General features: G+C 42.1%; 2 protein-coding genes across 2 annotated transcripts in view; one reads left to right on the top strand and one right to left on the bottom strand.

Annotated features, from left to right (window-relative positions):
* The window catches only part of cdh23 (cadherin-related 23), a 195,916-nt gene that overhangs the window by 162,366 nt on the left and 9,825 nt on the right, over positions 1 to 23,725 (top strand). Inside the window, exons 38-50 of the mRNA XM_085297424.1 lie at positions 14,558 to 14,779; positions 14,864 to 14,983; positions 15,125 to 15,305; positions 15,688 to 15,821; positions 16,108 to 16,317; positions 16,585 to 16,692; positions 20,334 to 20,436; positions 20,961 to 21,086; positions 21,169 to 21,372; positions 21,557 to 22,015; positions 22,132 to 22,248; positions 22,335 to 22,559; positions 23,522 to 23,691. Coding sequence (XP_085153550.1) covers positions 14,558 to 14,779; positions 14,864 to 14,983; positions 15,125 to 15,305; positions 15,688 to 15,821; positions 16,108 to 16,317; positions 16,585 to 16,692; positions 20,334 to 20,436; positions 20,961 to 21,086; positions 21,169 to 21,372; positions 21,557 to 22,015; positions 22,132 to 22,248; positions 22,335 to 22,559; positions 23,522 to 23,691 — 2,379 coding nt within the window. The remainder of the gene's footprint in view (positions 1 to 14,557; positions 14,780 to 14,863; positions 14,984 to 15,124; positions 15,306 to 15,687; positions 15,822 to 16,107; positions 16,318 to 16,584; positions 16,693 to 20,333; positions 20,437 to 20,960; positions 21,087 to 21,168; positions 21,373 to 21,556; positions 22,016 to 22,131; positions 22,249 to 22,334; positions 22,560 to 23,521; positions 23,692 to 23,725) is intronic.
* Positions 1,004 to 12,963, bottom strand: vsir (V-set immunoregulatory receptor). Its single transcript, XM_085297423.1, has 7 exons — positions 12,727 to 12,963; positions 5,888 to 6,289; positions 5,693 to 5,752; positions 5,484 to 5,594; positions 5,218 to 5,245; positions 4,654 to 4,829; positions 1,004 to 2,924 (listed from the first exon to the last, which is right to left on the bottom strand). The coding sequence occupies exons 1-7, from the start codon at positions 12,827 to 12,829 to the stop codon at positions 2,893 to 2,895; spliced, it is 912 nt and encodes a 303-aa protein (XP_085153549.1). The 5' UTR covers positions 12,830 to 12,963; the 3' UTR covers positions 1,004 to 2,892.

Here is a 23,725-nt window from a genome sequence, read left to right on the forward strand (position 1 = left end):
ACAAAACAGACACCTACGAGCGCTATTTGGGGATTTGTAATTTACCCCATTTTTAAAAATTGGACTCATGTGTTGGCCCGGCGACCTGTTCAGGGTGTACCCTCCCTCTTGCCCCTATGATACCTAGCATAGGCTCCAGCAGTATGCAGACAGATGGGTTATTTTCAGTGTACTAATAATGGATATAAGCTCTCAAATAACACATGTAAGTGTTATATTTAAGAAATAGATGTTAAAATAATAACTGGGAAATATACTTAAATGAAATTTCAAGGTGAGTTTCAGGACAAATGATGATGATGAGTAAAGTTGAATAATACTGGTTAAGAGGATTCAGCTTCTTATACATAACAGTTTTGATCTTACTCACACTCTTGTCCGAGACACGGGTTCTGTTAAGGTCTGCTTAATGCTTTCTTATCTGCTTGACCTAATTAAGGCACAAATATGGCAAATATAAAATGCAGGAAGACAAATATAGTGGTTTCTTGATATTCTCTTTAAGTTAAATGGCTTTCATTTTGTCAAAACGAAAGCCACAATTCACATTTCTTCTTTTCCCCTTTGTGTGCTTATACAGAAGGAATAATGTACAGTACTGTATGAGTCACAAAGGCATCCACTGTCATGTAACTTGTACTTGAGTTTTGTGCTATAAATTTACTTTACACCTATAATAATGCACATTTTTTTAATGCATTGTATAAATAGTCAATGTAAAGCTGGAGAAAAAGCTGGGAAGAGAACAATGGCCATCACCGGGGATTTTCACTTATCAGTCATCTAGCTCTGTCTTTTCTCATGAAACAAGATGCTAAGCTTGTTTTATCATTTTCTCTCCTCAATGCCGGTCTCCCTCTGGTGTGCACCATCTTAGAAGCACACAAGTGGAACAACCTTGTTCTATCTGTGATGGCTCCCCAGACAGAAGTGCAGTATGTCCTTGTAATGTAATAGTTTTGGAGACCTGCCATTTGAAAGGAACAACTGAGAGACACAAGGCTTTAAAGTGCCACTTTATTATAAAAGCCACTAATAGCAGGATTCAGCGGTAATATACAGAACAAACATGCTAATTACAAGCCTTTTTGTATTTTGTTAACGTTTGCGCTCATGTCAACATGTGGTCACAGTCCAGATTTTTTTTAAAAACACACATACACAGACACACATAAGCAGGCATAATGGAAAACACAAGCATTTAAACACAAAAAACAATCATTAACTCTTAGAGAATAAAAACATCTTTACATAATAACCCGAACTGTACACTTGCTACACATCGTTCTAGAGAGGATTTCCTCCAAGCACCTCCTGTACACCTCAGTGTGAAAAAAACCCACCGGTGGTTTTTACAGTCACACTAAATAATATCAAAAATGCTGTCATATATACGTTCGCCCTTCTTCTCTTAAGCCAAGTTGTGTTCACTGATCTTAGGTTAACATTTTAAAGCTTTTTTCCCGCACTTTCACTTGAAATATTTGATATTTATCAAACAGCCCCATTGCACACGTACTAATAAAATACAAATGAATACTACAATATATTTTACCACAGTCAAATAAAAAAAATAAAAAACAAAAATATTCATAAAAGATTTACTTCCACTGCAGTGATTAAACTGTTTTAAGGTTTTTGTTGTTGTTCTTTATTTAATAAAAATCAGCTACATTCAAGAGTAAAAAACAATAAACATTTTGTTTAGAATTATTGAACTGTACACGAGCACAAGCAAGAACGTCTTTTCTGAATGCTTTTTCTAAATTCTTCCTGCAATTTTCAGCACTTTATGAGAATATTTAAGGCCACTGTGAAGGGCTGCGTTTCTGGAAGCACAGGAAGGAAAGACAGTATTTAAAGCAACAGAGTTTACGCAATGCTGAGGTAGCAAAGAAGAAATAGAAAACATGGCAAGTTCAAGTTAAAACAGAGGAACAGCATAATGCCTGTAAAAGCAAAAACTGTTCTTTTTTTGTACAAGACCTTTGGCACTTCTCTGATGATTGAGAGTTCGCTGGTGCAGACGGCTTATGTCAAATGACTAAAGGGAGAAAAGGGTGTTAAGTCGTCCTCACACCAGTTGTTCGGTTTAAAAAAAAAAAAAACATGAAGAAGAAAGAAAACAAAAACAACACTGTTTGCTTCCTGGAGATGTAACCTTCCTGCCTTCTTGTGTAAAGGTTACAACATCAACAAGTTAAAAAGTAGTCTTGTGTGGGGTCTTTTACATAGGATTGTTTCTTAGACAGCTTGTGCATTTAGCAAATACATAAAGACAGATTTACAATAAGTCTTCGGTTGGCCCCCTTACAGTTACAAAGAAACCACAAGAGTGACACAGGAAATTTACAGAAATCATTGTGAGTTCTTTAGGGTTTGACTTGCCCTAAACAACATGCCACCCCTGCACATTTTCTATAGCATAGATCTATGGTTGGTGTGCTTGCTGACATATAGAAACCGCAATACTGACACAAATTATACAGACAGTCACGCAAAGTGAGTTATTTAGGGCTGGAATCAAAAACATGCCAACACTATTATAAGCAGTGTGTTTCATCCAAACGAGGTACCTGATTCGAATGAATGGTTTGCAAGCCATCGCCAGTGTTTGGATGTAAAATGAAGCACAACAAGTCGTCACGAGCCAAAGTTCACTTTTTGCCTGCAGCTGTTGTTGCAGGTGGAAGTAGTTTATGAATCAAAGAAATGCAGCCTTCTTTTTTCCCTCCTTGGGTCCAGACAATGTACAGACTAAAATCCGGGGTTATTCTGAGATGGCTCGAAGGAGAGCGTCCGTCTGAAGGCAGAGAGAAGAGGAAGATAGTTGCGGGGCTGTTTCCAGATCAGCAGTTTGAGTGATGATTGAGGTTCAGCTCCTCTTGAAACCTACAGGAACTCTGGAAACTCAGGGATGGCAGCTGCAAGCAAAGACAGTGCATGTCAGTGAGAGCACAGAAATCATTGTAGGTATCACTATCCACCTACACAAACATACAATTCTTTTCTTTTCCTTTTTTTGTTATGTGGAAAATTAGATATGGGGGTGTTCGAACATGCAAATGTGCACTTCCTGCCTCAAACATACCTGATCTTTCAAAAGTCAAATGAAAAAATTGAAAGAATTTCCTTTTTTTAACTTTTTTTTTTCCATAACTCCCACATCTCAGAGTACTACAGACACACATGGAGACTGATCAGTTCCACAGAACTACTCGTGTTTCTGAAAACTCATTAAAAAGCAGAACAACAAGGCCTTGGGTCTGGGTTGCGACATGCTAGCGATAACAGGGAAGTGCTGCTTGTTGAATTCCGCAAAGTTTAAGGTCAGCAAGTTGGAAAAAATGAAGAAGAAAGCTAAAGTGTGGCCTCCATCCATGTAACATGAAACCTTATGAGAAGCTGTGTATTTCAACATAACATCTGTGGACCACTGAAGGAAATGAGCTCCGGCATGGAAAATCCTCCTTGACAAATGTCAAAGATATTGTTTTTTATGTCGAACATATGAAGGTTTTATCAATAATTTTGACTTTTCTTTGCAGACGGGAAACATAGAGATCACACCAAGAAATGGAAAAGGCATCCAGCTCCCCAGTAAAAGAATAATGTTTGATTGAAGAGGCGAAAACCGCAGCATATGGCACAATTTTACCTTATGTTTATGTTTCTCATTTCTGTTTGAGCTTCAGGAAGGCTTGTCCATATATTCACCTATTACAGTGTTGAAACCTTTATGGGTTGCTTAAGGCTGTATACTCAGTAAGTTGTACCTTACCCTCTTCCCATGCACATCTCAAACCGTGCTATAAGGAAATGGGGGCAATCCGCCTCAGTATGCCTGGAATGTCTGCACAGGTGTCCCAGGAATCGGCAGAAAAACACTAAGGATTGAACCCCTTAACCGTGTCTAATGTTTCAATATTATTTCAAGTTGAGTCAGAAGGAACAACTGAAGGAGCCATTAGTGTTCAATGAGAGTGCTGATGGGTGGAGAATGACTTGTGAGAAGAATTAAGAAGAGGACAGTGTAAGGGGGTGGTTTCGTGTGTGTGTGTGTGTGTGTGTGTGTGTGTGTGTGTGTGTGTGTGTGTGTGTGTGTGTGTGTGTGTGTGCGGGGGGGATGAAATCTCCTACACAATATATTTTCAGAGTCATGCAAGACTCAGCCCAGCTGTTTTTGAGTGTGCAGCTACGCACTACAAATTCACGAGCATCTTTCCACCAACACTTCCACCAAACGCAGGATGTTTCAGCAAAAGCACAGAAAGAACTAGTGGTTCTTGATTGCATCAGTCTTTTACCAGACTGAGTGCACATTTTGATATAGGTGTCTTGCAAAACCCTTGTGTGCAATGCAGTTACACGCATATCCCGGTACTTTTTCACTTTTGTTTTTTTAAGTGTTTCTTTTTTTGAGTGTGAAATAAATGTGAACAAAGTGATTTGCATTCATTCACAACAATAAGAATATCGGAACAACAGATATAACACACTAAGCCATGTAAATGACCTCTAAAAGTGAGATGACTTGCACTGCCTTTTTGGGCTTTGATGTTTACCAGTGGAAGGTCCCTTATGTCAGCGACTCAGTCTCAGCATGAATATTGTATGAGTACAAGTTGTGAGGCAGGGTGGGGGGGGTCCTACCTTCTGCTGGGAAGAATACGTCGCCATGTGCCGGAGGAGAAAGGGGTGTTCCCGGTTCGGACAACAGGTGGCGACCTGTCTCGGATGACTGCCTGGTCATGATCTGAGAAACAGTGCGGGTCTTTGTTTCTGGTGATCCCCCTCGAAACACTGGGTTTTCATGGCCCAGAGCCTCACTGAACACACACACACATACATGAAGAAGAAGCATGATTACAAGTGAGCAACTTTCAATATGACCCAGTAAACTGTTTCAAAACTTTCCTAGAGACATGCAAGAGTTTCATGTTTGTCACTTTGGATTTAATAAGGGATTTTCTGTAATGACAATTTAACACTACACTTAAATGATTAGCAGTAGGATTTGCATATACAGGACACATCATGGCAAAAGAAAAAAAATGTATACATGGTTTTAACTAGTTTATTTTAATGAGGCTAGTGGGTTTAATCTAGCTATTGTGTCACAAGTGTTGTGGCCACCGTGTTCACAGTCTATTATTCTAAGGAGCAGCTGTGTTTTGAAGCTGGTCGCTGAGATCAGCTGCCTGTGGGAAACCTTACCTGTCCATCCTCACTAGCTCTTGTCCACCTGGGAGAGAGGAAATAGGAAATGGGCCATTGTAAATGAATTGAAACAAAGCGGAACACTACAAAAAGACTATGAATGCGCTTCCTACTGTGTGAAATACAGTTAATCGAGCTCACTGACAGGAAACGTGTCAGAACAAACACTATGGGAAGTCCAGTGTGAGAGACTTATGTGGCCCAAAGGTGGAAATTAAGTGTGAGTGTGTGTGTAGCTGTTTGTGCACATCAGTAATACATACGTCTTCCTAACGGTGAATTCTCCCTCTGTTTGTACACGAGCACTAGAATAAGAGGCAGGGACAGCAGAGCCACGATGCAGGCTGTTATAGCCAAGGCCACTGGCACAGAGCCTAGGGAAGCAACAGACAGGCTGTGAGTTTAATAACATCACGAAATAACTGCCTCAGACATTTATTGGTTGAAGGCCTGAATAATGTTTCATACTTACTTGCAGTACTTGCAGTTGGTGTGGGATCCCAGACAGTGCAATTCTGAAATCCTTTCCTTGCTGGAAAGAGATAAATAAATCGGTTCTCACTCGTGTCAAAACAGTTTCACTGTTCAGCAACATCAGCTCCTGAGCTTCTTGCAAAATATATTATTGATAACCTTAGTGCACATTCACAGCGTTTGACATACTTACGCGGTATAACTTGTAGAATAACATGGTTGTAGGCTTTCTGCACCAAGCTATGTTTATTGAATTCTAGAATCCCACAGCAGTAGCGGCCCTGGTCCGAAGGTTTCACATTCTCTAGAATCAACCAGTGGTTGTGCCCCATGCGATCCATCTTCACTCCTGGTGGCAATGTGCTGTTACGGTGTGGGTGAGAAAAATTCCTTGGGCCCATTCCTGGATGACAGTGCTGGTCACTGTGGGCTGTGAAGAGCCAAGTGCTCCTCACAACATCGTTGGGGGAAAGCAGGGTACCTTTCTGGACGCACGTCATGTTGACTCTTGCACCTTCAGGACAGGTGTAGTACAGGTGGGGAGGAGAAGCAATCAGCGTGGAATGGGGCTGGGCGTGGTGTGTCTCACCTTTAGCTAGAGAGAAAAGACAAAAGCAATGGAAGAATGTAGTGCATTCAACTTCCTTTGAGATGGTACCTCCTCCTTTCTACGTATCCATAGAAATGTTTAAGTTTAGGGATGCTAATGTTAGGGTGTCGCTACTGAAAGAGGCGGGACAGTGAAACTTGTGGCCAGCTTTTAATAGGATCACACCAACTACAACAGTGATGCAAATGAGTTCTCAGATCATTTGCATCTTCACTGTGTGTACTCATGGGTGAGACTGTGCCATATTGATTTATTTCTGTTTGCTTATTTAGTAACACTTCAATGTAGTATAAATATGATTATTTATTAAAATTGGGATAAAGTGTAGGTGTAGAGTAAAGTGTAAGAAAGTGGCTGTGAGTGTGAGTCAATCCAAGGGTACAGATATGTATAGTATAGTTGAATGGATGTATAGATGTATAACTGCACATGTTTTACGTATACATATCAGTGTGGAGTGCGTCACTGACGGATCATTTGCTGGTATAACTTTGGAACGAGAAGACAGGAAGGAGAAGTAGGATCATATAAGTTTATACTTCTTCATTCTAATAAAACAAAAACAAAAATGAGTCTTTTATTTGCTGATGTTTTATATATTGCTTTATTATTATTATTATTATTTTGTTTCAACAACTCCCATAAAGCTCAAAGTACTCAAAGCAACCTTTCTGGTTGTTCCTACTAAAGACTTACTAAACTAAGTCTCCAGCACTATATTTCACCATAATGACAAACACAGAGTCACAAGGTCAAAGCAATAATAGCCATTCTTGTTATTATTCTGTTCGGTTCAGATCACACAAATTCCCTATAGCTGTCTATTACAGATGACCCAGAAAAACCAGAGGAAAAAAGGAAGTACAAATATAAGTCGCATCTGGTTTGGCAGCGGGCCTTTCCAGGGTACAAACTGCCAGGGGAAAATTACATAACGAAAGATTTTAAAAAAGCAAAGGATAAAACCCTACAGTGACATTTTGATAATAACATGTTTTGAGCAATTTGAAATTAATGTAGAAAATAAATGGCAGGTCTGCTGAAATTAGTTGCACACCTAAAAGTTGCGCTGAGTTGAGTTCCTGCCAGGTACAGTGAGTCATTGCACAAGTAACCACAGTAAAAGCAGTAATTTTATCACCTGCCAAACTTAACATGGGCTTTAGTGGCACACTTCTGCATGCTTCCTGGGTTTTTGTGCAAAGTTTGCTTCCTATTTTGTACATTTAAACTGTGGTTAAAAATCATGCATAGTTTGCTGTCTTGAAAAATATACAAATGTCCTGAGGGAGTTAAATCTCTTGTTCCTCTTTGTGAGCTACAGAAATATAGGCAGGAACTTCTTCATCTCTTAAAATGGGGACAGTATAAAAAAAAATCCCACTGAAGTTCTGTTTATTAACTTTAAATATCATCTTGCTGTTTGGTATTAATACACAGCAATTGTTGTGTATCGATTATGTGTATTAATATCTCAAAGGATGGTACGCTCAAAGATCTTCTGCACACACTCATGTACATTCAGGAAACCGGCTGCACAGCTGTGAGCTCGTTCTCAGCTTATTGCATAAACCTTTCTCCCTCTCTCACTCTCTGCCTCAACCACATCCTGTTGTGAATTCTTCAGTGTTGCAGTGGAATGCATGAATAGATAAACATAAATTGTGTGCTTTCAATGATTATTGCATTGCAAAAACACAACAAAATGAGCTCATCCTCAGGCTAGGCAGTGTGATGCCACTCTCAGAACCTCACTTTAAAGCAGACACATGATCTGGAAAATGCACACCCTATATAACGCCTCGCTATGTTGTAAAAGAGCAGCGTAAAAAGGCTGTCATTCTCTAGCTTTGTCAACGGACTCATTATTTTGTAATGATCTGCCTTTGTAACAGATGATTAAAGAATGCTTACTGCTGCAAAAGTTACAGGAAGGCTGCATGCACGGGTGCGTGTGTGGGTGGACTGCAGAGAAAGAAGAGTTTGCCCACGTATGTGTATCTTTTATAATGACACCATGGCAAAATTTTACAGTAAATGTGTGTGTGTATGTGTGTGTGTCCATATCTCTGTTTGGGAAAGTCAGGGTGGAGTCTCAGTCAATGCCAGAATTTGGGGAGTGGACTTCCTTCCTGAGTTATCCCAGCACATAAACACTTCCACTCCCCGTTTCTTGCTCATTATTCCACGAAGCCAAACTTCAGATGTTGCAAACTTCGTGTTTCTTTATGTGATAAAAACCTCGAGCAGGTTGGACCACTACCCACAATGCCAGTAATTATAGCGTTGGAGATGACTGTCCCTGCTGATTTATGCTCACTATTAATGTTGGGGATTAACCTGTAAATCAGAGTCTTGATTAAACTATTTAAATGTGTATAAAATGCCAGTCATTATTTCCTAGCACATCTTTACTGTATTTGTCTACACAACTATTTAAAAAAAAACCCTAAAGATCAGCTTTCCTACAATATGAGGCAATACATTAACCAGTTTACACATTACTTACACAATTACTTGATCATTCAAACAGTGGGGGATTAACTTTGTTGTGCCTGCCGCATTACAGCCATATCCCAAACTTTAAAAACTTTGGTCCTAACTCTTTGTGTTTGCACAGATTCATTTTAACTTGTTCTGCTGACCTGCTTGTTGCGGTGCGTTCTCTATTAATAGTTTTCTTAGAGAGCTACTGCTTCGTTTAAAGTCTTTTCCCCTGCTAGTTATGAAAAAAATAAGCTGACAAGCTTCATCAAAGAAAGAAAAGTAATTTAAAAGCTCCCATGTTTTATTAGTTCCCTAACAAGTTCAGTTATGTTGTTCTATGTAGCTGTATAATTTAGATAGTTAAATCTCCAAAGTAACTACCCATGTTTTTGTGAATCACTGAAAGCACTTCCACATGCGTCTAAGCCTGCAGAAACTTTTGCTTTGAATGTGATTAGAGTGGATTTAACTACTTGCTGGCTCTTACTGGCAGTGCTACTTATTTGTAAGGGGAAGCTGCACCGTGCAAACAAGCCAGAATTAATAAGCACACAAGTGTTTTTGTCTAAATATTAACAGAATCAGCTGCTGTTAAATACAGCAGAACAGTCGATCACCTTTCCTCTTTCATTGGCTGGCACATTTGTTTGCACAGTATGTGTGCATCCTGTGTGTGTGTGTGTGTGTGTGTGTGTGTGTGTGTGTGTGTGTGTGTGTGTGTGTGTGTGTGTGTGTGTGTGTGTGTGTGTGTGTGTGTAACACAATGTTAGGTCGATGCCATAATTCTGTATTCGGGGCTGAACTCTACTGGAGCCATTGTGTGTTAGGAAAAGCAATAGGAAGACCTGGGATGGTGATTAAAGTGAAACTTTTATCCCCCCACTGTTCATGGCTTCCTAGTGGGACAATAGGAGAGGAAGCCCTTCGCCTCTCCTGTTTCACACCCACCCTACCTTCCTCTTCTCCTAATTTCATTTTGACAGCTCTTTAAGCTTTCTGTAGACCTATTTCACAGAAGTGATGCATATCGAAGGCGAGAGTAAAGACAGCATTTTTTTCGGTAAATATAGCTAAATGTTAACTAATTGCTGGGGGAACAGCTTGGAAGAGCTAATGTGCACACACATTTCTTACCGACAACGCTGTGATCTTTAAATAGGTATTCAAAGGAAATGAACATGATTTTTTTTAGCATGCCAAGTGGGTGGCGTTTGCAGTGTCGGTACTACCTGAGCTGTCTCGATGTGGTTTCCAAACCAACAAGCTATGCCATGTGTCTGGAACAGTCTGATTTTCTCTTGCATGTATACAACAGACGTGTTTTTGGCTCAATTATACATATAAGTTTCCTCCTCTGATCACTGTTCTCAGAATCCTGATAGCCCCCGAGGGCCCAGAAACAGGCCCTCCTTTGTATTAAGGCAGAATGCCACCTGTTTAGGACATGTTGCCACTGACAGCTTTCTTTCGTTCAGACATGAATGATAGTCTGTGCTGATTAAACATATATTAACCCTGCTAAAATTTCCCCACCTTTGACGTCTTGAATAACCCTGTGGTGAGTCTGCACGGTGATATTACCTCATGTTACAGAAGCTGCTGAACCCTTCAGATAAATCTGGTTTTCTCAAACTGCATTAATCCTCTACTTGCAAGTGTTGTTTCCCAACACATATCCTGCCCTTTTCACACCCACTGTAATGGTAATGATGATCAAACCCATTACAGGGTGTTAGTGAAAGCAGCAGGAGACGAGCTCCTCTCTAAAGTAAGAGAGTTTCAGTTAAAGCCCCTGGCATGAAATGGCAAACAGATGCACCTTTTCAGCAACAGGAAGCCTTTTAAATATGTTGCTCTACACTCTACATTGTCACAAAGGGAAGTGGTTATGGGTCACAGCTGCAGGTCAACGTTTAGAGATTTACATTTTCTTATAATAATCTGATGTGCCCCTTGGTACTTTGTAAACTAAATTTGTGGCAGCATTTTCCAAAATAACGTGTGCACTTTGTGTGTTTAATTTGTCTTCCTCTTTCTTTTCTTCTTGACATAATAAATGGCATGTAAATGGTTGTGTAATGACAGCTTTGTGAGAAGTTTTACAACACGATTGCACAATTATTTCCTCACTTTAAAAATGAAGGTGGCCTCTCATTTCAGACGTGGAAATGAGCAGACGTGGGCCTTTCTGTCTTTTCAAAAATGGTAAAAATCCGGGGATTACATCATTTTTAAAAACTGACTTCATTATTATAAACTAACTTCCTCTTTTTACTTTGACCTTGCCTTCCTGTTTTTCACTACATCGTCCAGTGTTAAACCTTTTCTGGCACAGTTTAATGTCTTCATATCTCAGGTCGCATTAGGTTGAAAGCAGAGTCAAGGTTCCACCAACAGTGGTCATCACTGTGTCCTTGAGCTGTTCAGAGAAACGCCCTTGCGAGAGAAAACCCCTTGCTAGCAGCATGAAGGCCGCTGCTTTTGATAACTCATATTATGATTTTACTACAAATGCACAGACCTTTCAAAATCTGATGACCAGAAAAATTTCAAGCCGAAGACGGGGCCTCCCCCTCCCCATCTTCAGCTTATTGCTGCATAGGTAAAAGATTTGCCCATCTGGCACATGTGACCAAGCACAATCCCTGCCACAACACGAGCAGAAAAGGAGGCAGAGAAAGAATGAGTAATTTTATTTTTACTCACTGGTTGGAAAATTGGCACCGTTTGGTTCCAGTTTTTTTTTATGGGGAAGACACCCACTGCTGGCAGTGGCAAAAACAGCTGTTTTCATCATAAGCTGAAAGGAAGGAAACGTCCCAACAAGGAAGACATAACAAGACTGAAAGGAGGAAACTGTCTTAAACGATACGGATTTCATTGTGCTGCATAAACAATTCAGAAACATATCAAATGGTATATCTGAGTCACTGAATGTTTTGGCTTTATACCTGAATCCCCACAAGCAACTGCTCTAGAAACGCTTTGATTTGTATAGAGTTTAAGTAAAACATTACATTCGCTTTTGGGTGAGCTTATTTAAATCCTAAAGGCGAAAGCTGATAACCTCTCCCGAGTTTTTAAGCGGCGTTTGAAGTGAAGGACCCTACACCCCGGAGGCGACAGCTGCATCTCTTCTCTCCTCCGCCGTCAGTTGCCTAAACTTCAGCCAATCCCAAATTCCCTTTTATAAAATAAATAAATGAAGTGTGGGTATGATCGCAGCTCCCAGCTGAATCCCCAATAAATTCCAAGAAAACAGAAACCTACGGACGTCTTAAAAAGATAAACTATGTGCAGTTCTTGCGCTGCACGGCACAAGGAAGTTTTTTCCTCAACTTCTTTCAGAGGATCAACTTCTTGCGTTTTTGCAGCCGCCTCTTTTCGTGTCCGCTGCATTTATTTTACAAGTTGTTTTGAAACCTGGGGGGAGTTGGGGGGGGTCTTCTGATCTCGTCAAGCTCAAAGTCGCTGACTTTAAGGTGGATTTACACTCCACTGGGCTGCATCCATGGCGGGCGGTTTAAACAGCTCCACGCCAGATGTTCTGTCTCAAAACAGCAACAAACCAACTCAGTAAAAACCTAGAGACACGCGAGATAAAATAACGGGCTTACAGGGTCGCTGCGTTCAAGTGCATGTCGTAAAAAGCTAACAGAGGTTAAAATATCAAAGTCAGAGTGTGCAGAGGGTTTACTGTCATTGGTACAGACACGTAAGACACAGCAAGTTGGCTGTTTTGTCCATCTAGATGCTTTTTAGATCTATATATATATATATATATATCAGTGTGTGACAGGTGACTTTTCTAAAACAGAAAATCCATCTGTGACTCCAGTCAACTAGCCGCTCACTAAACAACACAACTGACAAGTTCATACACGCCCGGATCAGCCAGTTAAGCGAGTCTTAAAAGGATGGACGTGTGTGCTTACCTCCAGCTATGCAAAGCAAAAGCGACCAAAACACGAACTTCTTTCCCCAGACTGATGAGCGACGGAGTGAGACCCATTCCATGGCTGTCCGGATAAACAACATTTGGCTTTCAACTAGATCTACAAGTAGCCTTTGTTCAACTTTCTTCCCATTCAGTCTAAAACTAGGCGACTTGTCTGAACTTTACTCCAGAACAGTTGGGGAGGTTTATCGTCCCTTGTCTCTCCAGCTTCTCTGAGTTGTGAAGCAGCGTGACAGTCCCTTATTCGCTCCTCCTCATTGTTTCCCTTTCTCTCTCTCTCGCTCTCAGTGACCCACCCACTATCCTTTCTCGCAAAAAGAGCCTCACAGATACTAGTTTGTTTTTTAACGGCAATGTTGATATAAATGTTTAGGGATTTAAAAATTATGTATATATTTATTTTTGTGTTCCTGTCTGTTAGACTTATATTAAAAGAGTTTGAGCTGTTTTCAGTGGTGCAAAGTTTAAAATGTTGCATCATCACATTTTTGGGGGCAGCCTGCAGGCTTTTACATCTGCATACTGTAATCGCACCAAAGTATTACCTTATCAGCTCGCTCAGTCATTGTTTATATTATTGTTAGCTTTCACACGATAGTTAGCAAATGACCATCAAGACATATGTTGACTCGACATGTGTTGCACATAGTATTGAGGGTGCTGGAGTCTTTTGGTGGAGAAAACAAACCCTAATTATGTGATTAAACTGTTTCTAAATGAGCTTGTTCTGTTAACGGACATTTTCAGACTGGTGCATATCTGACCACTATATCTGTGAGATGTCACAATATCAGGAAATGTCTGCTGACTTGTAAGATTTTACTTCTAGTTAGGTATGTCTAGAAATATCTAGACGTTTAGTCTGTGATAGTCTGCAGGCCGGAAGACGTGTTTTGGAGTGGTAGAATATATTTCTGATAAATCTCAATAATGTTTATTGCGAATGCTCAGTATCCAGTTTGTAGCAAACTGGGATTTTGTTTGTTTCCAATCAGATTTTTTTCAGGCACAATTAAGACTGAGATGACCCCAGTGGCATCACGAGGACACAAAACATAAACGTGACAGTAAGAGAGCTCTTTTACAAGTAAACTGATCTTCCTGTGAAAAACGATCGCACTTCACCTTTGGGCCTTGAAAGTTTTACTGACGTCTTTTCTTTTTTTTGATTTTGCCAAAAACTATTTAGAGTAAACAAAGCTGTGGTGATATTCAGGTTATCACTTGGTGGGTTTTGTTTTTGGAGCATTATAAAATTCGAATGACGAATTTAACCCCCCCAGCCTGAAGGGCCAGGTTAGTCGCTCGTTCTTATTGCAGCACTGGTTGGGGAACTGGTGGAGCAGGAACTTGCATGACCTTTATCTCTTGCAGTGATACCTTTACTTCTGCTGATGTGTCAAGATCTGAACAACCAGAAATGAGTTGGAACAGGCTGGGCTTTATGGCTCACTTTCATGATTTTGCAGTTTTGGTTCTCACAAGATATTCTTTCAGCAAACAATGCACCTGTTTTTATTTATTTGTTTTATTATTCCTTCATATAAAGTGAATGCTGAATATCCAGTGTCACATGAGAGCATCACAAGTGTTTTGTTGTGTTGTTGACCTTTGCACGCCCAACTGATGATAACTCATTGTAGTTTCATTGTAATTGTAATACAAAAGAAGTATGAACTCATATTGAGACCCTTGCAGCTTCAGTTGCCACAAGTTAATCGTTTTTTTGTCATTCACATAAATAAAATCACTCTAAACAGAGCATGCAGCTGTGAATGCTTTTCTGTGTTTCTCTGTGTGTAATGCAGACCTCAACCACCATCTACGTTCGTATTGTGGATGAGAACGATAACGCCCCGGAGTTCCCCGAAGAGGAGTACGTCACAGTGCTGAGCGAGGGACCGGAGACAGTGGGTGCCACCATCGCTACGGTAACGGCCATTGACCCAGATGAGGGTTTGAACGGCACCTTGCGATATGCCATCGCTTCAGGCAACCTGATCCAGACTTTTAACATCAACAGCATCACGGTGAGACATAAGAGCAGTTATGCTGAAGCGTCACAAGCAGCAGCAGAAAAATGTTAACCTTCTGTTAATGCTGTGTTTATTTAGGGGAGAATTACCGCTGTGAAGGAGCTGGACTTTGAGATCAGCAACGGACATTATGCGCTGGTGGTCACAGCTACGGACCAGTGTCCAAAACCTGCTCTTCGCCTGACATCTAGCACAACAGTGATGACGAACACTCATATTTATATTTACAGAATAACACACACATAGAAATCCTCCCACATGCATTCTGCATTTTATCGAGGATCGCCTTCGTCTGTGTACCAGCTCTCATTTGACTCTCCCCTCCTGTCCCCTCTTTAGGTGTTGGTGAACGTCCTGGATATAAACGACGTGACACCCACTTTTCCCAGAGCCTACGAGGGACCTTTTGAAGTTACTGAAGGTCAGCCAGGGCCTCGGGTGTGGACGCTCCGAGCCAGGGATGAAGACTCCGGGCTCAACGGCAAAGTGGAGTACAGCATCACCGGTGGAGATTTCCAAAGTTCGTATCAGACTGATTTGCTGTGGTGACGGTAAACTGTTATGAAATCCCTCAAAACGTCTCTGAACATCCTGAGAACATTACAGTTATTGTGAAGGGCACCGTCTCGTAACACTTCCTGGAAACATGTCCAAAATGTCCTTGCAACATTGTAACCTGACTATTAAGTAACCAAATTTTATAGTCGTATAAAAGGGACGTGCAGCATTTTCACAACCGAGGCAGGGCGTTTCAGGGACATCCCCAGCGTCCTGTGAAGGTCTGGGACATTTTTCACCTTTAGTGAAGTAGAGAACCTTTAGATAACGTCACATAAGAAGCCTAGGAACACCCCCTTCTACACTGATATGCATCTCCACTCTCTTATATGTTTTTCTGTCAGACGAGTTCATGGTTTCCCCAGTGGAGGGTGAGCTTCGAGTGAGAAAGGATGTAGAGCTCGACAGAGAGACCACTGCCTTCTATAACATCACTGTCACAGCCCGAGATCTGGGAACCCCATCTCGCAACAGCTCGGTGGGCCACGCTTTCACACATAAGCACCCACACACTCTGCCATGTCTGTTACTGTGTGTTAAATGTGGCTTAGTTCTATTATTTGCTTACTATACACATTAACCACATGTAGGATACTATATATCACCTGAATGACTGCTGTAGTTTTTTTAATCTCTTTATGTCACATAACCCACAATATAAAAAAATCATAATAAAGTCTTGTTTTTATGGGTTTATTAATAGCTGTTCAACCAGCTTGAACTGAATGCCTTTATTTTTAAAGGTGGCTCTTATGTTTTTTCAGGTGCTGGTGGGGGTTTATGTTCTTGATATCAATGATAACGACCCGGTCCTCCTTAACCTGCCTTACAACACAAGTGTAAGTGAAGGCGCGTCAGTACACACGTCTGTGGCCAGAGTCCGGGCGCAAGATGCAGACAGCGGACGCAACGCACTGCTCACTTATAACATCACTGCTGGCAACCAGGATGGAGCCTTCTACATCAATGACACAGTGAGAGAACTGGGTGGTGGGGTTTAGGCTGAAAAAGGTGGAGCAGGTGGTGGAAGATAAAGAAGCATCCAAGAGCTTCTAGATTTAGTCCCAGATCAGTTTATCAGTTTAGTTTAACCTATGGAAGTGTTTAGGCTCCCTTTAATCTGCAGTCCAGCTAAATACATTAGCTGTGTATAGACTATAAATAAAAAGCTTATGTGACAGGATATGAATTTGTCTTTTTTTTTAGATAAGGGTGAAATATGTCTCTTGTTTGTATCACAGACTGGTGTCGTCCAGGTCAACAGACCACTAGACAGAGAGCGAGTAGCTGAATACACACTCACCATCACCGTCAAAGACAACCCCGAGAATCCCCGCATCGCTCGTAGGGTAAGCTCACTCTCCTGTGTGCATTTGTTGCAAGTGTTTGCATGCTATCACCCTGACAGTTTCACAGAGAGACCAATGAACCCATCTTCCTGCAAATAAAATAGTGTGTCTTTGCAGCTTATCTCGGGAATTTAACTGCAAGCGTGGTTTTTAGGTTATGCACAAATAGTTGTTTCACGAAAGCACTTGCCATAATGTGAATGAAATGTAAATGAGCCCTTCAAACTCTGGGTGATTGCTTTAGTTTGAACGATGAACAAGGCACAAATGGGTAATATAGCCCTAAATCACAACAACAGTGACCTCAAGTTGATTTATATTGTATAATAACAGATGCCCACCATAACAGAGAGAAAACCCAACAATCAGACACGCCTACGAGCAAGCATTTGATGACAGTGGAAAGGAGAAACTCTTTTAACAGGAAAACTGCAACAGAACCAGGCTCTGGGAGGGGCGGCCAGCTTCTGCGTTGTGTTGGTGGTGAGTTCTGACTCACATGGACAAGCCAAATGCCTTCTGGAGAATAGATTTTATGGCCAGACGAGACATCATCAACTTCACCTGAAATCAGCAGCTTGATGTTTGAAACTTGACACAGCTGGGTGCTACAACAGGAAAATGATCCAAACACACATCAAAACTGGTTTTCCAGTGGATAAAGCAGTAAACGTTAGGCTTTTTGATTGGTGTTCCTAAAGCCCCAACCTTAACCCCATGCTTAAAACTAGCATGTGCCAGGAAACCAACTAAAGTATATGAATTCTACCAAATCTACCAAGGAGAATGGTCAAATATCCAGCCTAAGTTATGCAAAAGCTTGTTAATGTCTACCAAAAGCATGTATGCATGCTGTACTGGAAAAAGAAAACTTCGAAGTTTTAAAAGTTTAAAAGCCCATGTTTATCACAAGGTGACCTGGAGGCCAGCTTGAGGGAAAGGACCCAAAAGCAGACTCAGTAAGCTCAGCGATGAATTTACACTTGATTTATTCAGTGATATCAAAGCCATTTACAAACACCAAAACCCACAACAAGCCCACAAGATATTAAACAACTATTTACATGAATATGTACAATATGGGGAAGATGTGCGGAGCGTCAGTGAGGTGGAGGGGAGACTTCTTAGGGAAACTCAGGAGCGGAAGACGGGCACAGATGACTGGTTTAACCAGAACAGGATTACAGTCTCCTCCAGGGCACAGGGAGAACAGAGACAATGAGGCAAAGTGAGGCAGGAAATCTGAGGAGTGATTCAGTAGGTGTGGCTGCTTACTTGGATCAGAGCGGTTTTCCAATTGGGAGGCGTCGTCGTGAACCCAAGTGAATGGTTTTGTGGCAGGGAATCCAGAGCTTCAGTGGGCAGGGTGGAGGCAGTGATAGTGGAGGAAATCCACTGAGGGAGGTGAAGGAGATTGCCTGACTCCGCCTCAAGGTGGACCCAGGAAGAACACCGCCAGCCCCGACACTCAGTTGTATGGTGACAAATTTACCATGACATTCATGCCCATGATGACTGTATATAAACCTTTGATCACAACTATAAAAGTTATATAATGTGTTACACCCCGGCCTAGGCAACCGGAGTGCAACACGAAAAAAAAGTAAAAATAAAGAAAAAAAAACACACAAAAAAAAACCCACTAAGGCTCTCCACCAAATTCCCAAAACGGAAGTGTCTCAAAACGAAAGTATTGACCAACCCATTCACAACTATTTACAACAGACTATTTATTTACAACAAGACGTCAAACTATTTACAACGGGGGGGAAGATCGCGACCATGACATACAGAAACACAGGGCTTAAATACATAGAAGGAGCAATTAGGGAATGGACCACAGGAGGGAAACACAGCTGGGGCAAATTAGACCTGACGAGACAAGGAAACGTAAACTGAACACACTAAGATAACAACAGACCTTCAAAGTAAAACAGGAAACACATGACAGTCACGCAAAAACAAAACACTGACAACACCGAAACGTAACATTTCCCCCCACCCAAAAATCAAACATGTAACCCCAAGTGAAATGTTTGATCAAAAGCGGATGAAGGCTGGTGGAGGCTGGAGCGGTCCCACGGACCCTCCAGCAGACGACGAAGGCTGGAGCGGTCCCCCGGACCCTCCAGCGAAGACGGATGAAGTCTGGAGCGGTGCCTCGGACCCTCCAGCGAAGGCAGACGAAGGCTGGAGCGGAGCCTCGGACCCTCCAGCGAAGGCGGACGAAGGCTGAAGCGGTCCCTCCAACGGACCCTCCAGCGAAGACGGACGAAGGCTGATGAAGGCTGGAGCGGTCCCACTGACCCTCCAGCAGACGACGAAGGCTGGAGCGGTCCCTCGGACCCTCCAGCGAACACAAACGAAGGCTGACGAAGGCTAGAGCGGTCCCACTGACCCTCCAGCAGACGAAGGCCGGAGCGGTCCCTCGGACCCTCCAGCAAAGACAAACGAAGGCTGGAGCGGTTCCCCGGACCCTCCAGCGAAGGCGGATGAAGGCTGGAGCAGTCCCTCGGACCCTCCAGCAGACGACGAAGGCCGGGACGGTCCCTCGGACCCTCCAGCGAAGGCGGATGAAGGCTGGACCGGCCCTCGGACCCTCCAGCGAAGACAGACGGCTGAAGCGGTCCCTCCCTCGGACCCTCCAGCGACGGCGGACGGCTGAAGCGGTCCCCGGGCCCTCCAGCGAAGACAGACGGAGGCCGAAGCGGCCCTCGGACCCTCCAGCGATTGGACGAGCCCCCATATGTTACACCCCGGCCTAGGCAACCGGAGTGCAACACGAAAAAAAGTAAAAATAAAGAAAAAAAAACACACAAAAAAAAACCCACTAAGGCGCTCCACCAAAGACGTCAAACTATTTACAACGGGGGGAAGATCGCGACCATGACATACAGAAACACAGGGCTTAAATACATAGAAGGAGCAATTAGGGAATGGACCACAGGAGGGAAACACAGCTGGGGCAAATTAGACCTGACGAGACAAGGAAACGTAAACTGAACACACTAAGATAACAACAGACCTTCAAAGTAAAACAGGAAACACATGACAGTCACGCAAAAACAAAACACTGACAACACCGAAACGTAACAAATGTAACAAGTGCAAAGTGCAAACGGTGGATTCATGTAAGAAAAATAGAAAAACTTTCAATCTAAGGTTTTCTATGCCCATTTTGCTCTACTAGGTACAGTGATACGTGAGTTCAAATGAAGTTCATCTTTGAAAGTTACATAATTTTGATACTTTAAGAGTTATAAGACACTTCTGTTTATACCTATGTCCCACCTGTTTTTTGATACTTTACTTCCTGCATCGTGTTCATATGTGGTCTTTTTACTTAAAGCGAGAGTAACATAGTTCATCAAACTGCAGTTGTGAGGTTTTCTTTAAACGCACCATGCATCTGTGGGAAAAGGTGTGAAACTGTTCTTCTTGCCTGCAGAGATGTGAACCGCTAAGAGTCTGAATGCAGTCCACTAGTGCATGCAACAAAGTAGTGCAAAATCTGTCTGATCTGACGTCTGATATCTCTATATTAGTTTGCAGGTTGACTGACCTATATTTGTCTCTTGCTTGCTGTGTCACACAGTCTTCTAAGCATTTTCTTTCCATGAATCTTTTGTCCCACACACCAGGATTCAGACTTCTTGGTTATCACCATTTTGGATGAGAATGACAATAGGCCTGTGTTTACCAGGAGCAGCTACAGGGCTGAAATCACAGAAAACTCTGCTGCAGGTAGCATCCGTGTGTGTGTGGGTGTGTGTGTGTGTGTCTACCTTTGCAACCTATAACTGCATGGCAGAGCAACATGGTCTGTAGCACTGTCTAACCCACTTCCTGAATCTGTTTACACACAGTTCGTGTTCAGCAAAGGCTTTTTTTTTCACTTTGTCGAGTGATTTACAAATAGCCTTGTATTATAAATACACTTCAGATACACAAAATACATTTGTTCAAAACACAAATAACAAACACGTGACCTGGGGACAGTACAGAAGACTTCTTCCAAAAGTCCTTTACCTTGTAAGGACTGATGATCAATGTTATTTTTGAAATATTGTGAGACTAAAGTCAGCATAAGTGACAGGCCTAAATCTATCCCCAAACAAGGACTACTTTTTAAAGAAGAAGAGCAAAGAATTTTACGTGAATAATTTTCAGTGTGTAATAATTAAGATGACTTTTCTTTTTACCACATATTGATTTAAATTGGGAGGACAGCTTTTTCCTCATTCCTGACATCTTAGTCTGTCTTGTAGGAACCACTGTAACAGTTTTAAATGGACCAGTTCTAGCTGAGGATAAAGACATTGGACGTAATGCTGTGGTGAAGTACCGCCTGCTGGGACCCAGGGTGGACCTCTTCACCGTAGATGCTGATACTGGTAACATTGTGACTCTCCAGTAACAAGAAAGAAGATTTCTTTTTTTAAAAAGTGTGATGGTAAAGTCTGTATCTCCCTCCAGGTGTGATACTTGTGCGCCAGGGAGCAAAGTTGGACCGAGAGGCATTTCAGGAGCCTCGTGTAGAGCTGTTTCTGGTTGCGGAGGACATAGGAGGTTTAAACAACAGCGTACCTCTCACAGTTACCATCCTGGATCAAAATGACAACCCTCCTGTCTTTAGCCCGTCCAGTTTCAGCGTTCGACTTCCTGAAAACAGCCCGACTGGTGTGTGCATTGCTTTGTTTCTATGATCTGGGTCAGTGAGTGGGATGGGAGGAGGGACTTTGAAACAAAAGTATTACCCCTCCACTGTATGAGGTTTAGGGGCTTTTTGTCTTCGGTGTAGTGATACTTGATCACAATGTGTGTGTGTATATTTGCTCTCCAGTCATTACTTTGTCTCTTCCAGGTGTTGTGGTGACTCAACTGTCTGCCACCGATGCTGACTCTGGCTCTAACGGATGGCTGACGTATCGGTTGGAAAGTGGCGCAGAGGACCGCTTTGTGGTCGAAGCGCTGTCTGGCGCTGTCTTAGTGGGCAACACCACGCTTGACAGAGAGGAGCGCGGATCATACCGTCTTGTCATCATAGCAACTGACCGCGGCACACCCCCTTTGTCTGGCACGGCCACCCTGACTGTTATCCTGGATGATGTCAACGACTCACGGCCACGTTTTATACAGCCTGTAACCGTGATAAACGTCAATGAGTCCACTCCGCCCGGTGTGGTGGTAGCCACGCTGACTGCCGAGGACCCTGATCTGCATCCGCGGTTGGAGTATTACATTATTTCCGTGGAGGCAAAGGATGATGGGAACAACCCAGTGGATGGGCTCCAGGAGTCCTTTGGGATTGATCTACACACAGGTGAGACATATATTTCTACCGCGTTGTATGTTTAGATCTAAAAAGCTTTACTTTGAGTAATGATGATGGATACCGGCTATATCAGGTCTTTTGTGTGTCTTTATATGGACTTTCAGGCGCGGTATTTGTACGCAACCCTCTCAACAGAGAGCTGGTAGCTACATTTGAGATCATTGTGTCTGTACATGACAATGCCAGCGATGTTATTGACAGGTCAGGCAGTGTTCCCAATGGTAAGTGACTCTTTAACCTTCAGTTTATTATAAGTGACTTCCTAAGTAGTTTCCACTTATCTCTCATATCATGATCTCCTCTACAGCAAGATTAACCATCAACGTGTTGGATGTAAATGACAATGCTCCTCGTTTCCGGCCTTTTGGAGTGACTAACTTCACAGAGAAGATTTTAGAAGGAGCTCAGCCAGGCACAACGCTGTTGTCAGTGTCAGCTGTAGATCCAGACAAGGGTCCCAATGGCCAGATCATCTACCAACTGCTTCACTTGCCTCGAGGGGGATACGTTAGACTGGAGGACCCTTCAGTTGGTGGGCTGTCGTTGGCTGCATGCTGTCAACAAACGCAGCATGCACCAGTTTTAGATTTGCTTTCATTTAAGATGCTGTTACTTGGAACATCAAATAAAACAGAATGCAATGATTTGCTAATCTTATTTTATTCACAGTATACAACAAAAACACATGTTTGAACTGAAATTTTTTTTTTTTTAATGAAAAATATTAGCTCATTTTGAATTTGACATGTCTCAAAGAACTTGGGGTGGTGCCACATTTTGAAACATTTTGCAACTAATGAAGTAAACTGAGAGTAAACTCAGAAGTAAAGAGGGCAGAGGCAAAAAAACTGCATCTGTAAAAGGATTTCAGAATAATATTCCTTAATTTAAAATTGCAAACACTTTGAATGTCTCATAAGCTACAGAACAAAATAAGAAACTATTTCTCTTAAACTGGTACATTTTCTCAGTTTAAATAAGTTTTCTATAATAATAATGGATTGGATTTATATAGCGCTTTTCAAGGCACCCAAAGCGCTTTACAATACCACTATTCATTCACTCTCACATTCACACACTGGTGGAGGCAGCTACAGTTGTAGCCACAGCTGCCCTGGGGCAGACTGACAGAAGCGAGGCTGCCATATCGCGCCATCGGCCCCTCTGGCCAACACCAGTAGGCAAGTAGGATAAAGTGTCTTGCCCAGGGACACAACGACCAGGACAGAGAGCCCAGGGATCGAACCGGCGACCTTCCGGTTACAGATGCGATTCCCAACCGCCTGAGCCATGTTCTGTTCTGTGAAAATATGGGTTTATGAGATTTACAAGCTACTATTTACTAGCTTTATTTTTTTATTTGACTTGTTTTTATTGTAATTGTGTTTATATTATACTTTTCCGTACTTGTTGTCATGCAAATTTAAAATCTAAACACAGGCTATAGTATATGAATGTTGACCGTGACTATCATTGTGATACCATTTTTTCTAGGTAAGATCGTAGCCAACCAGACGGTGGATTTTGAGCAGGTTCAATGGCTGAATTTTACAATTCGTGCTCAGGACCACGGCACTCCTCCCAAGATTGCTGAGCTGCCAGTTTATCTGCGTATTGTAGATGTCAACGACAACAACCCTGTCTTTGTACAACCGTCATATCAGGTATTAAAGAGGACGTTAAGAAACACGAACACAA

The sequence above is a fragment of the Mchenga conophoros genome, linkage group LG13, assembly GCF_057382185.1.
Source record: "Mchenga conophoros isolate Kocher_MC1m ecotype Shallow Benthic linkage group LG13, M_conophoros_male_GT1.1, whole genome shotgun sequence".
NCBI classification, from domain to species: domain Eukaryota; kingdom Metazoa; phylum Chordata; class Actinopteri; order Cichliformes; family Cichlidae; genus Mchenga; species Mchenga conophoros.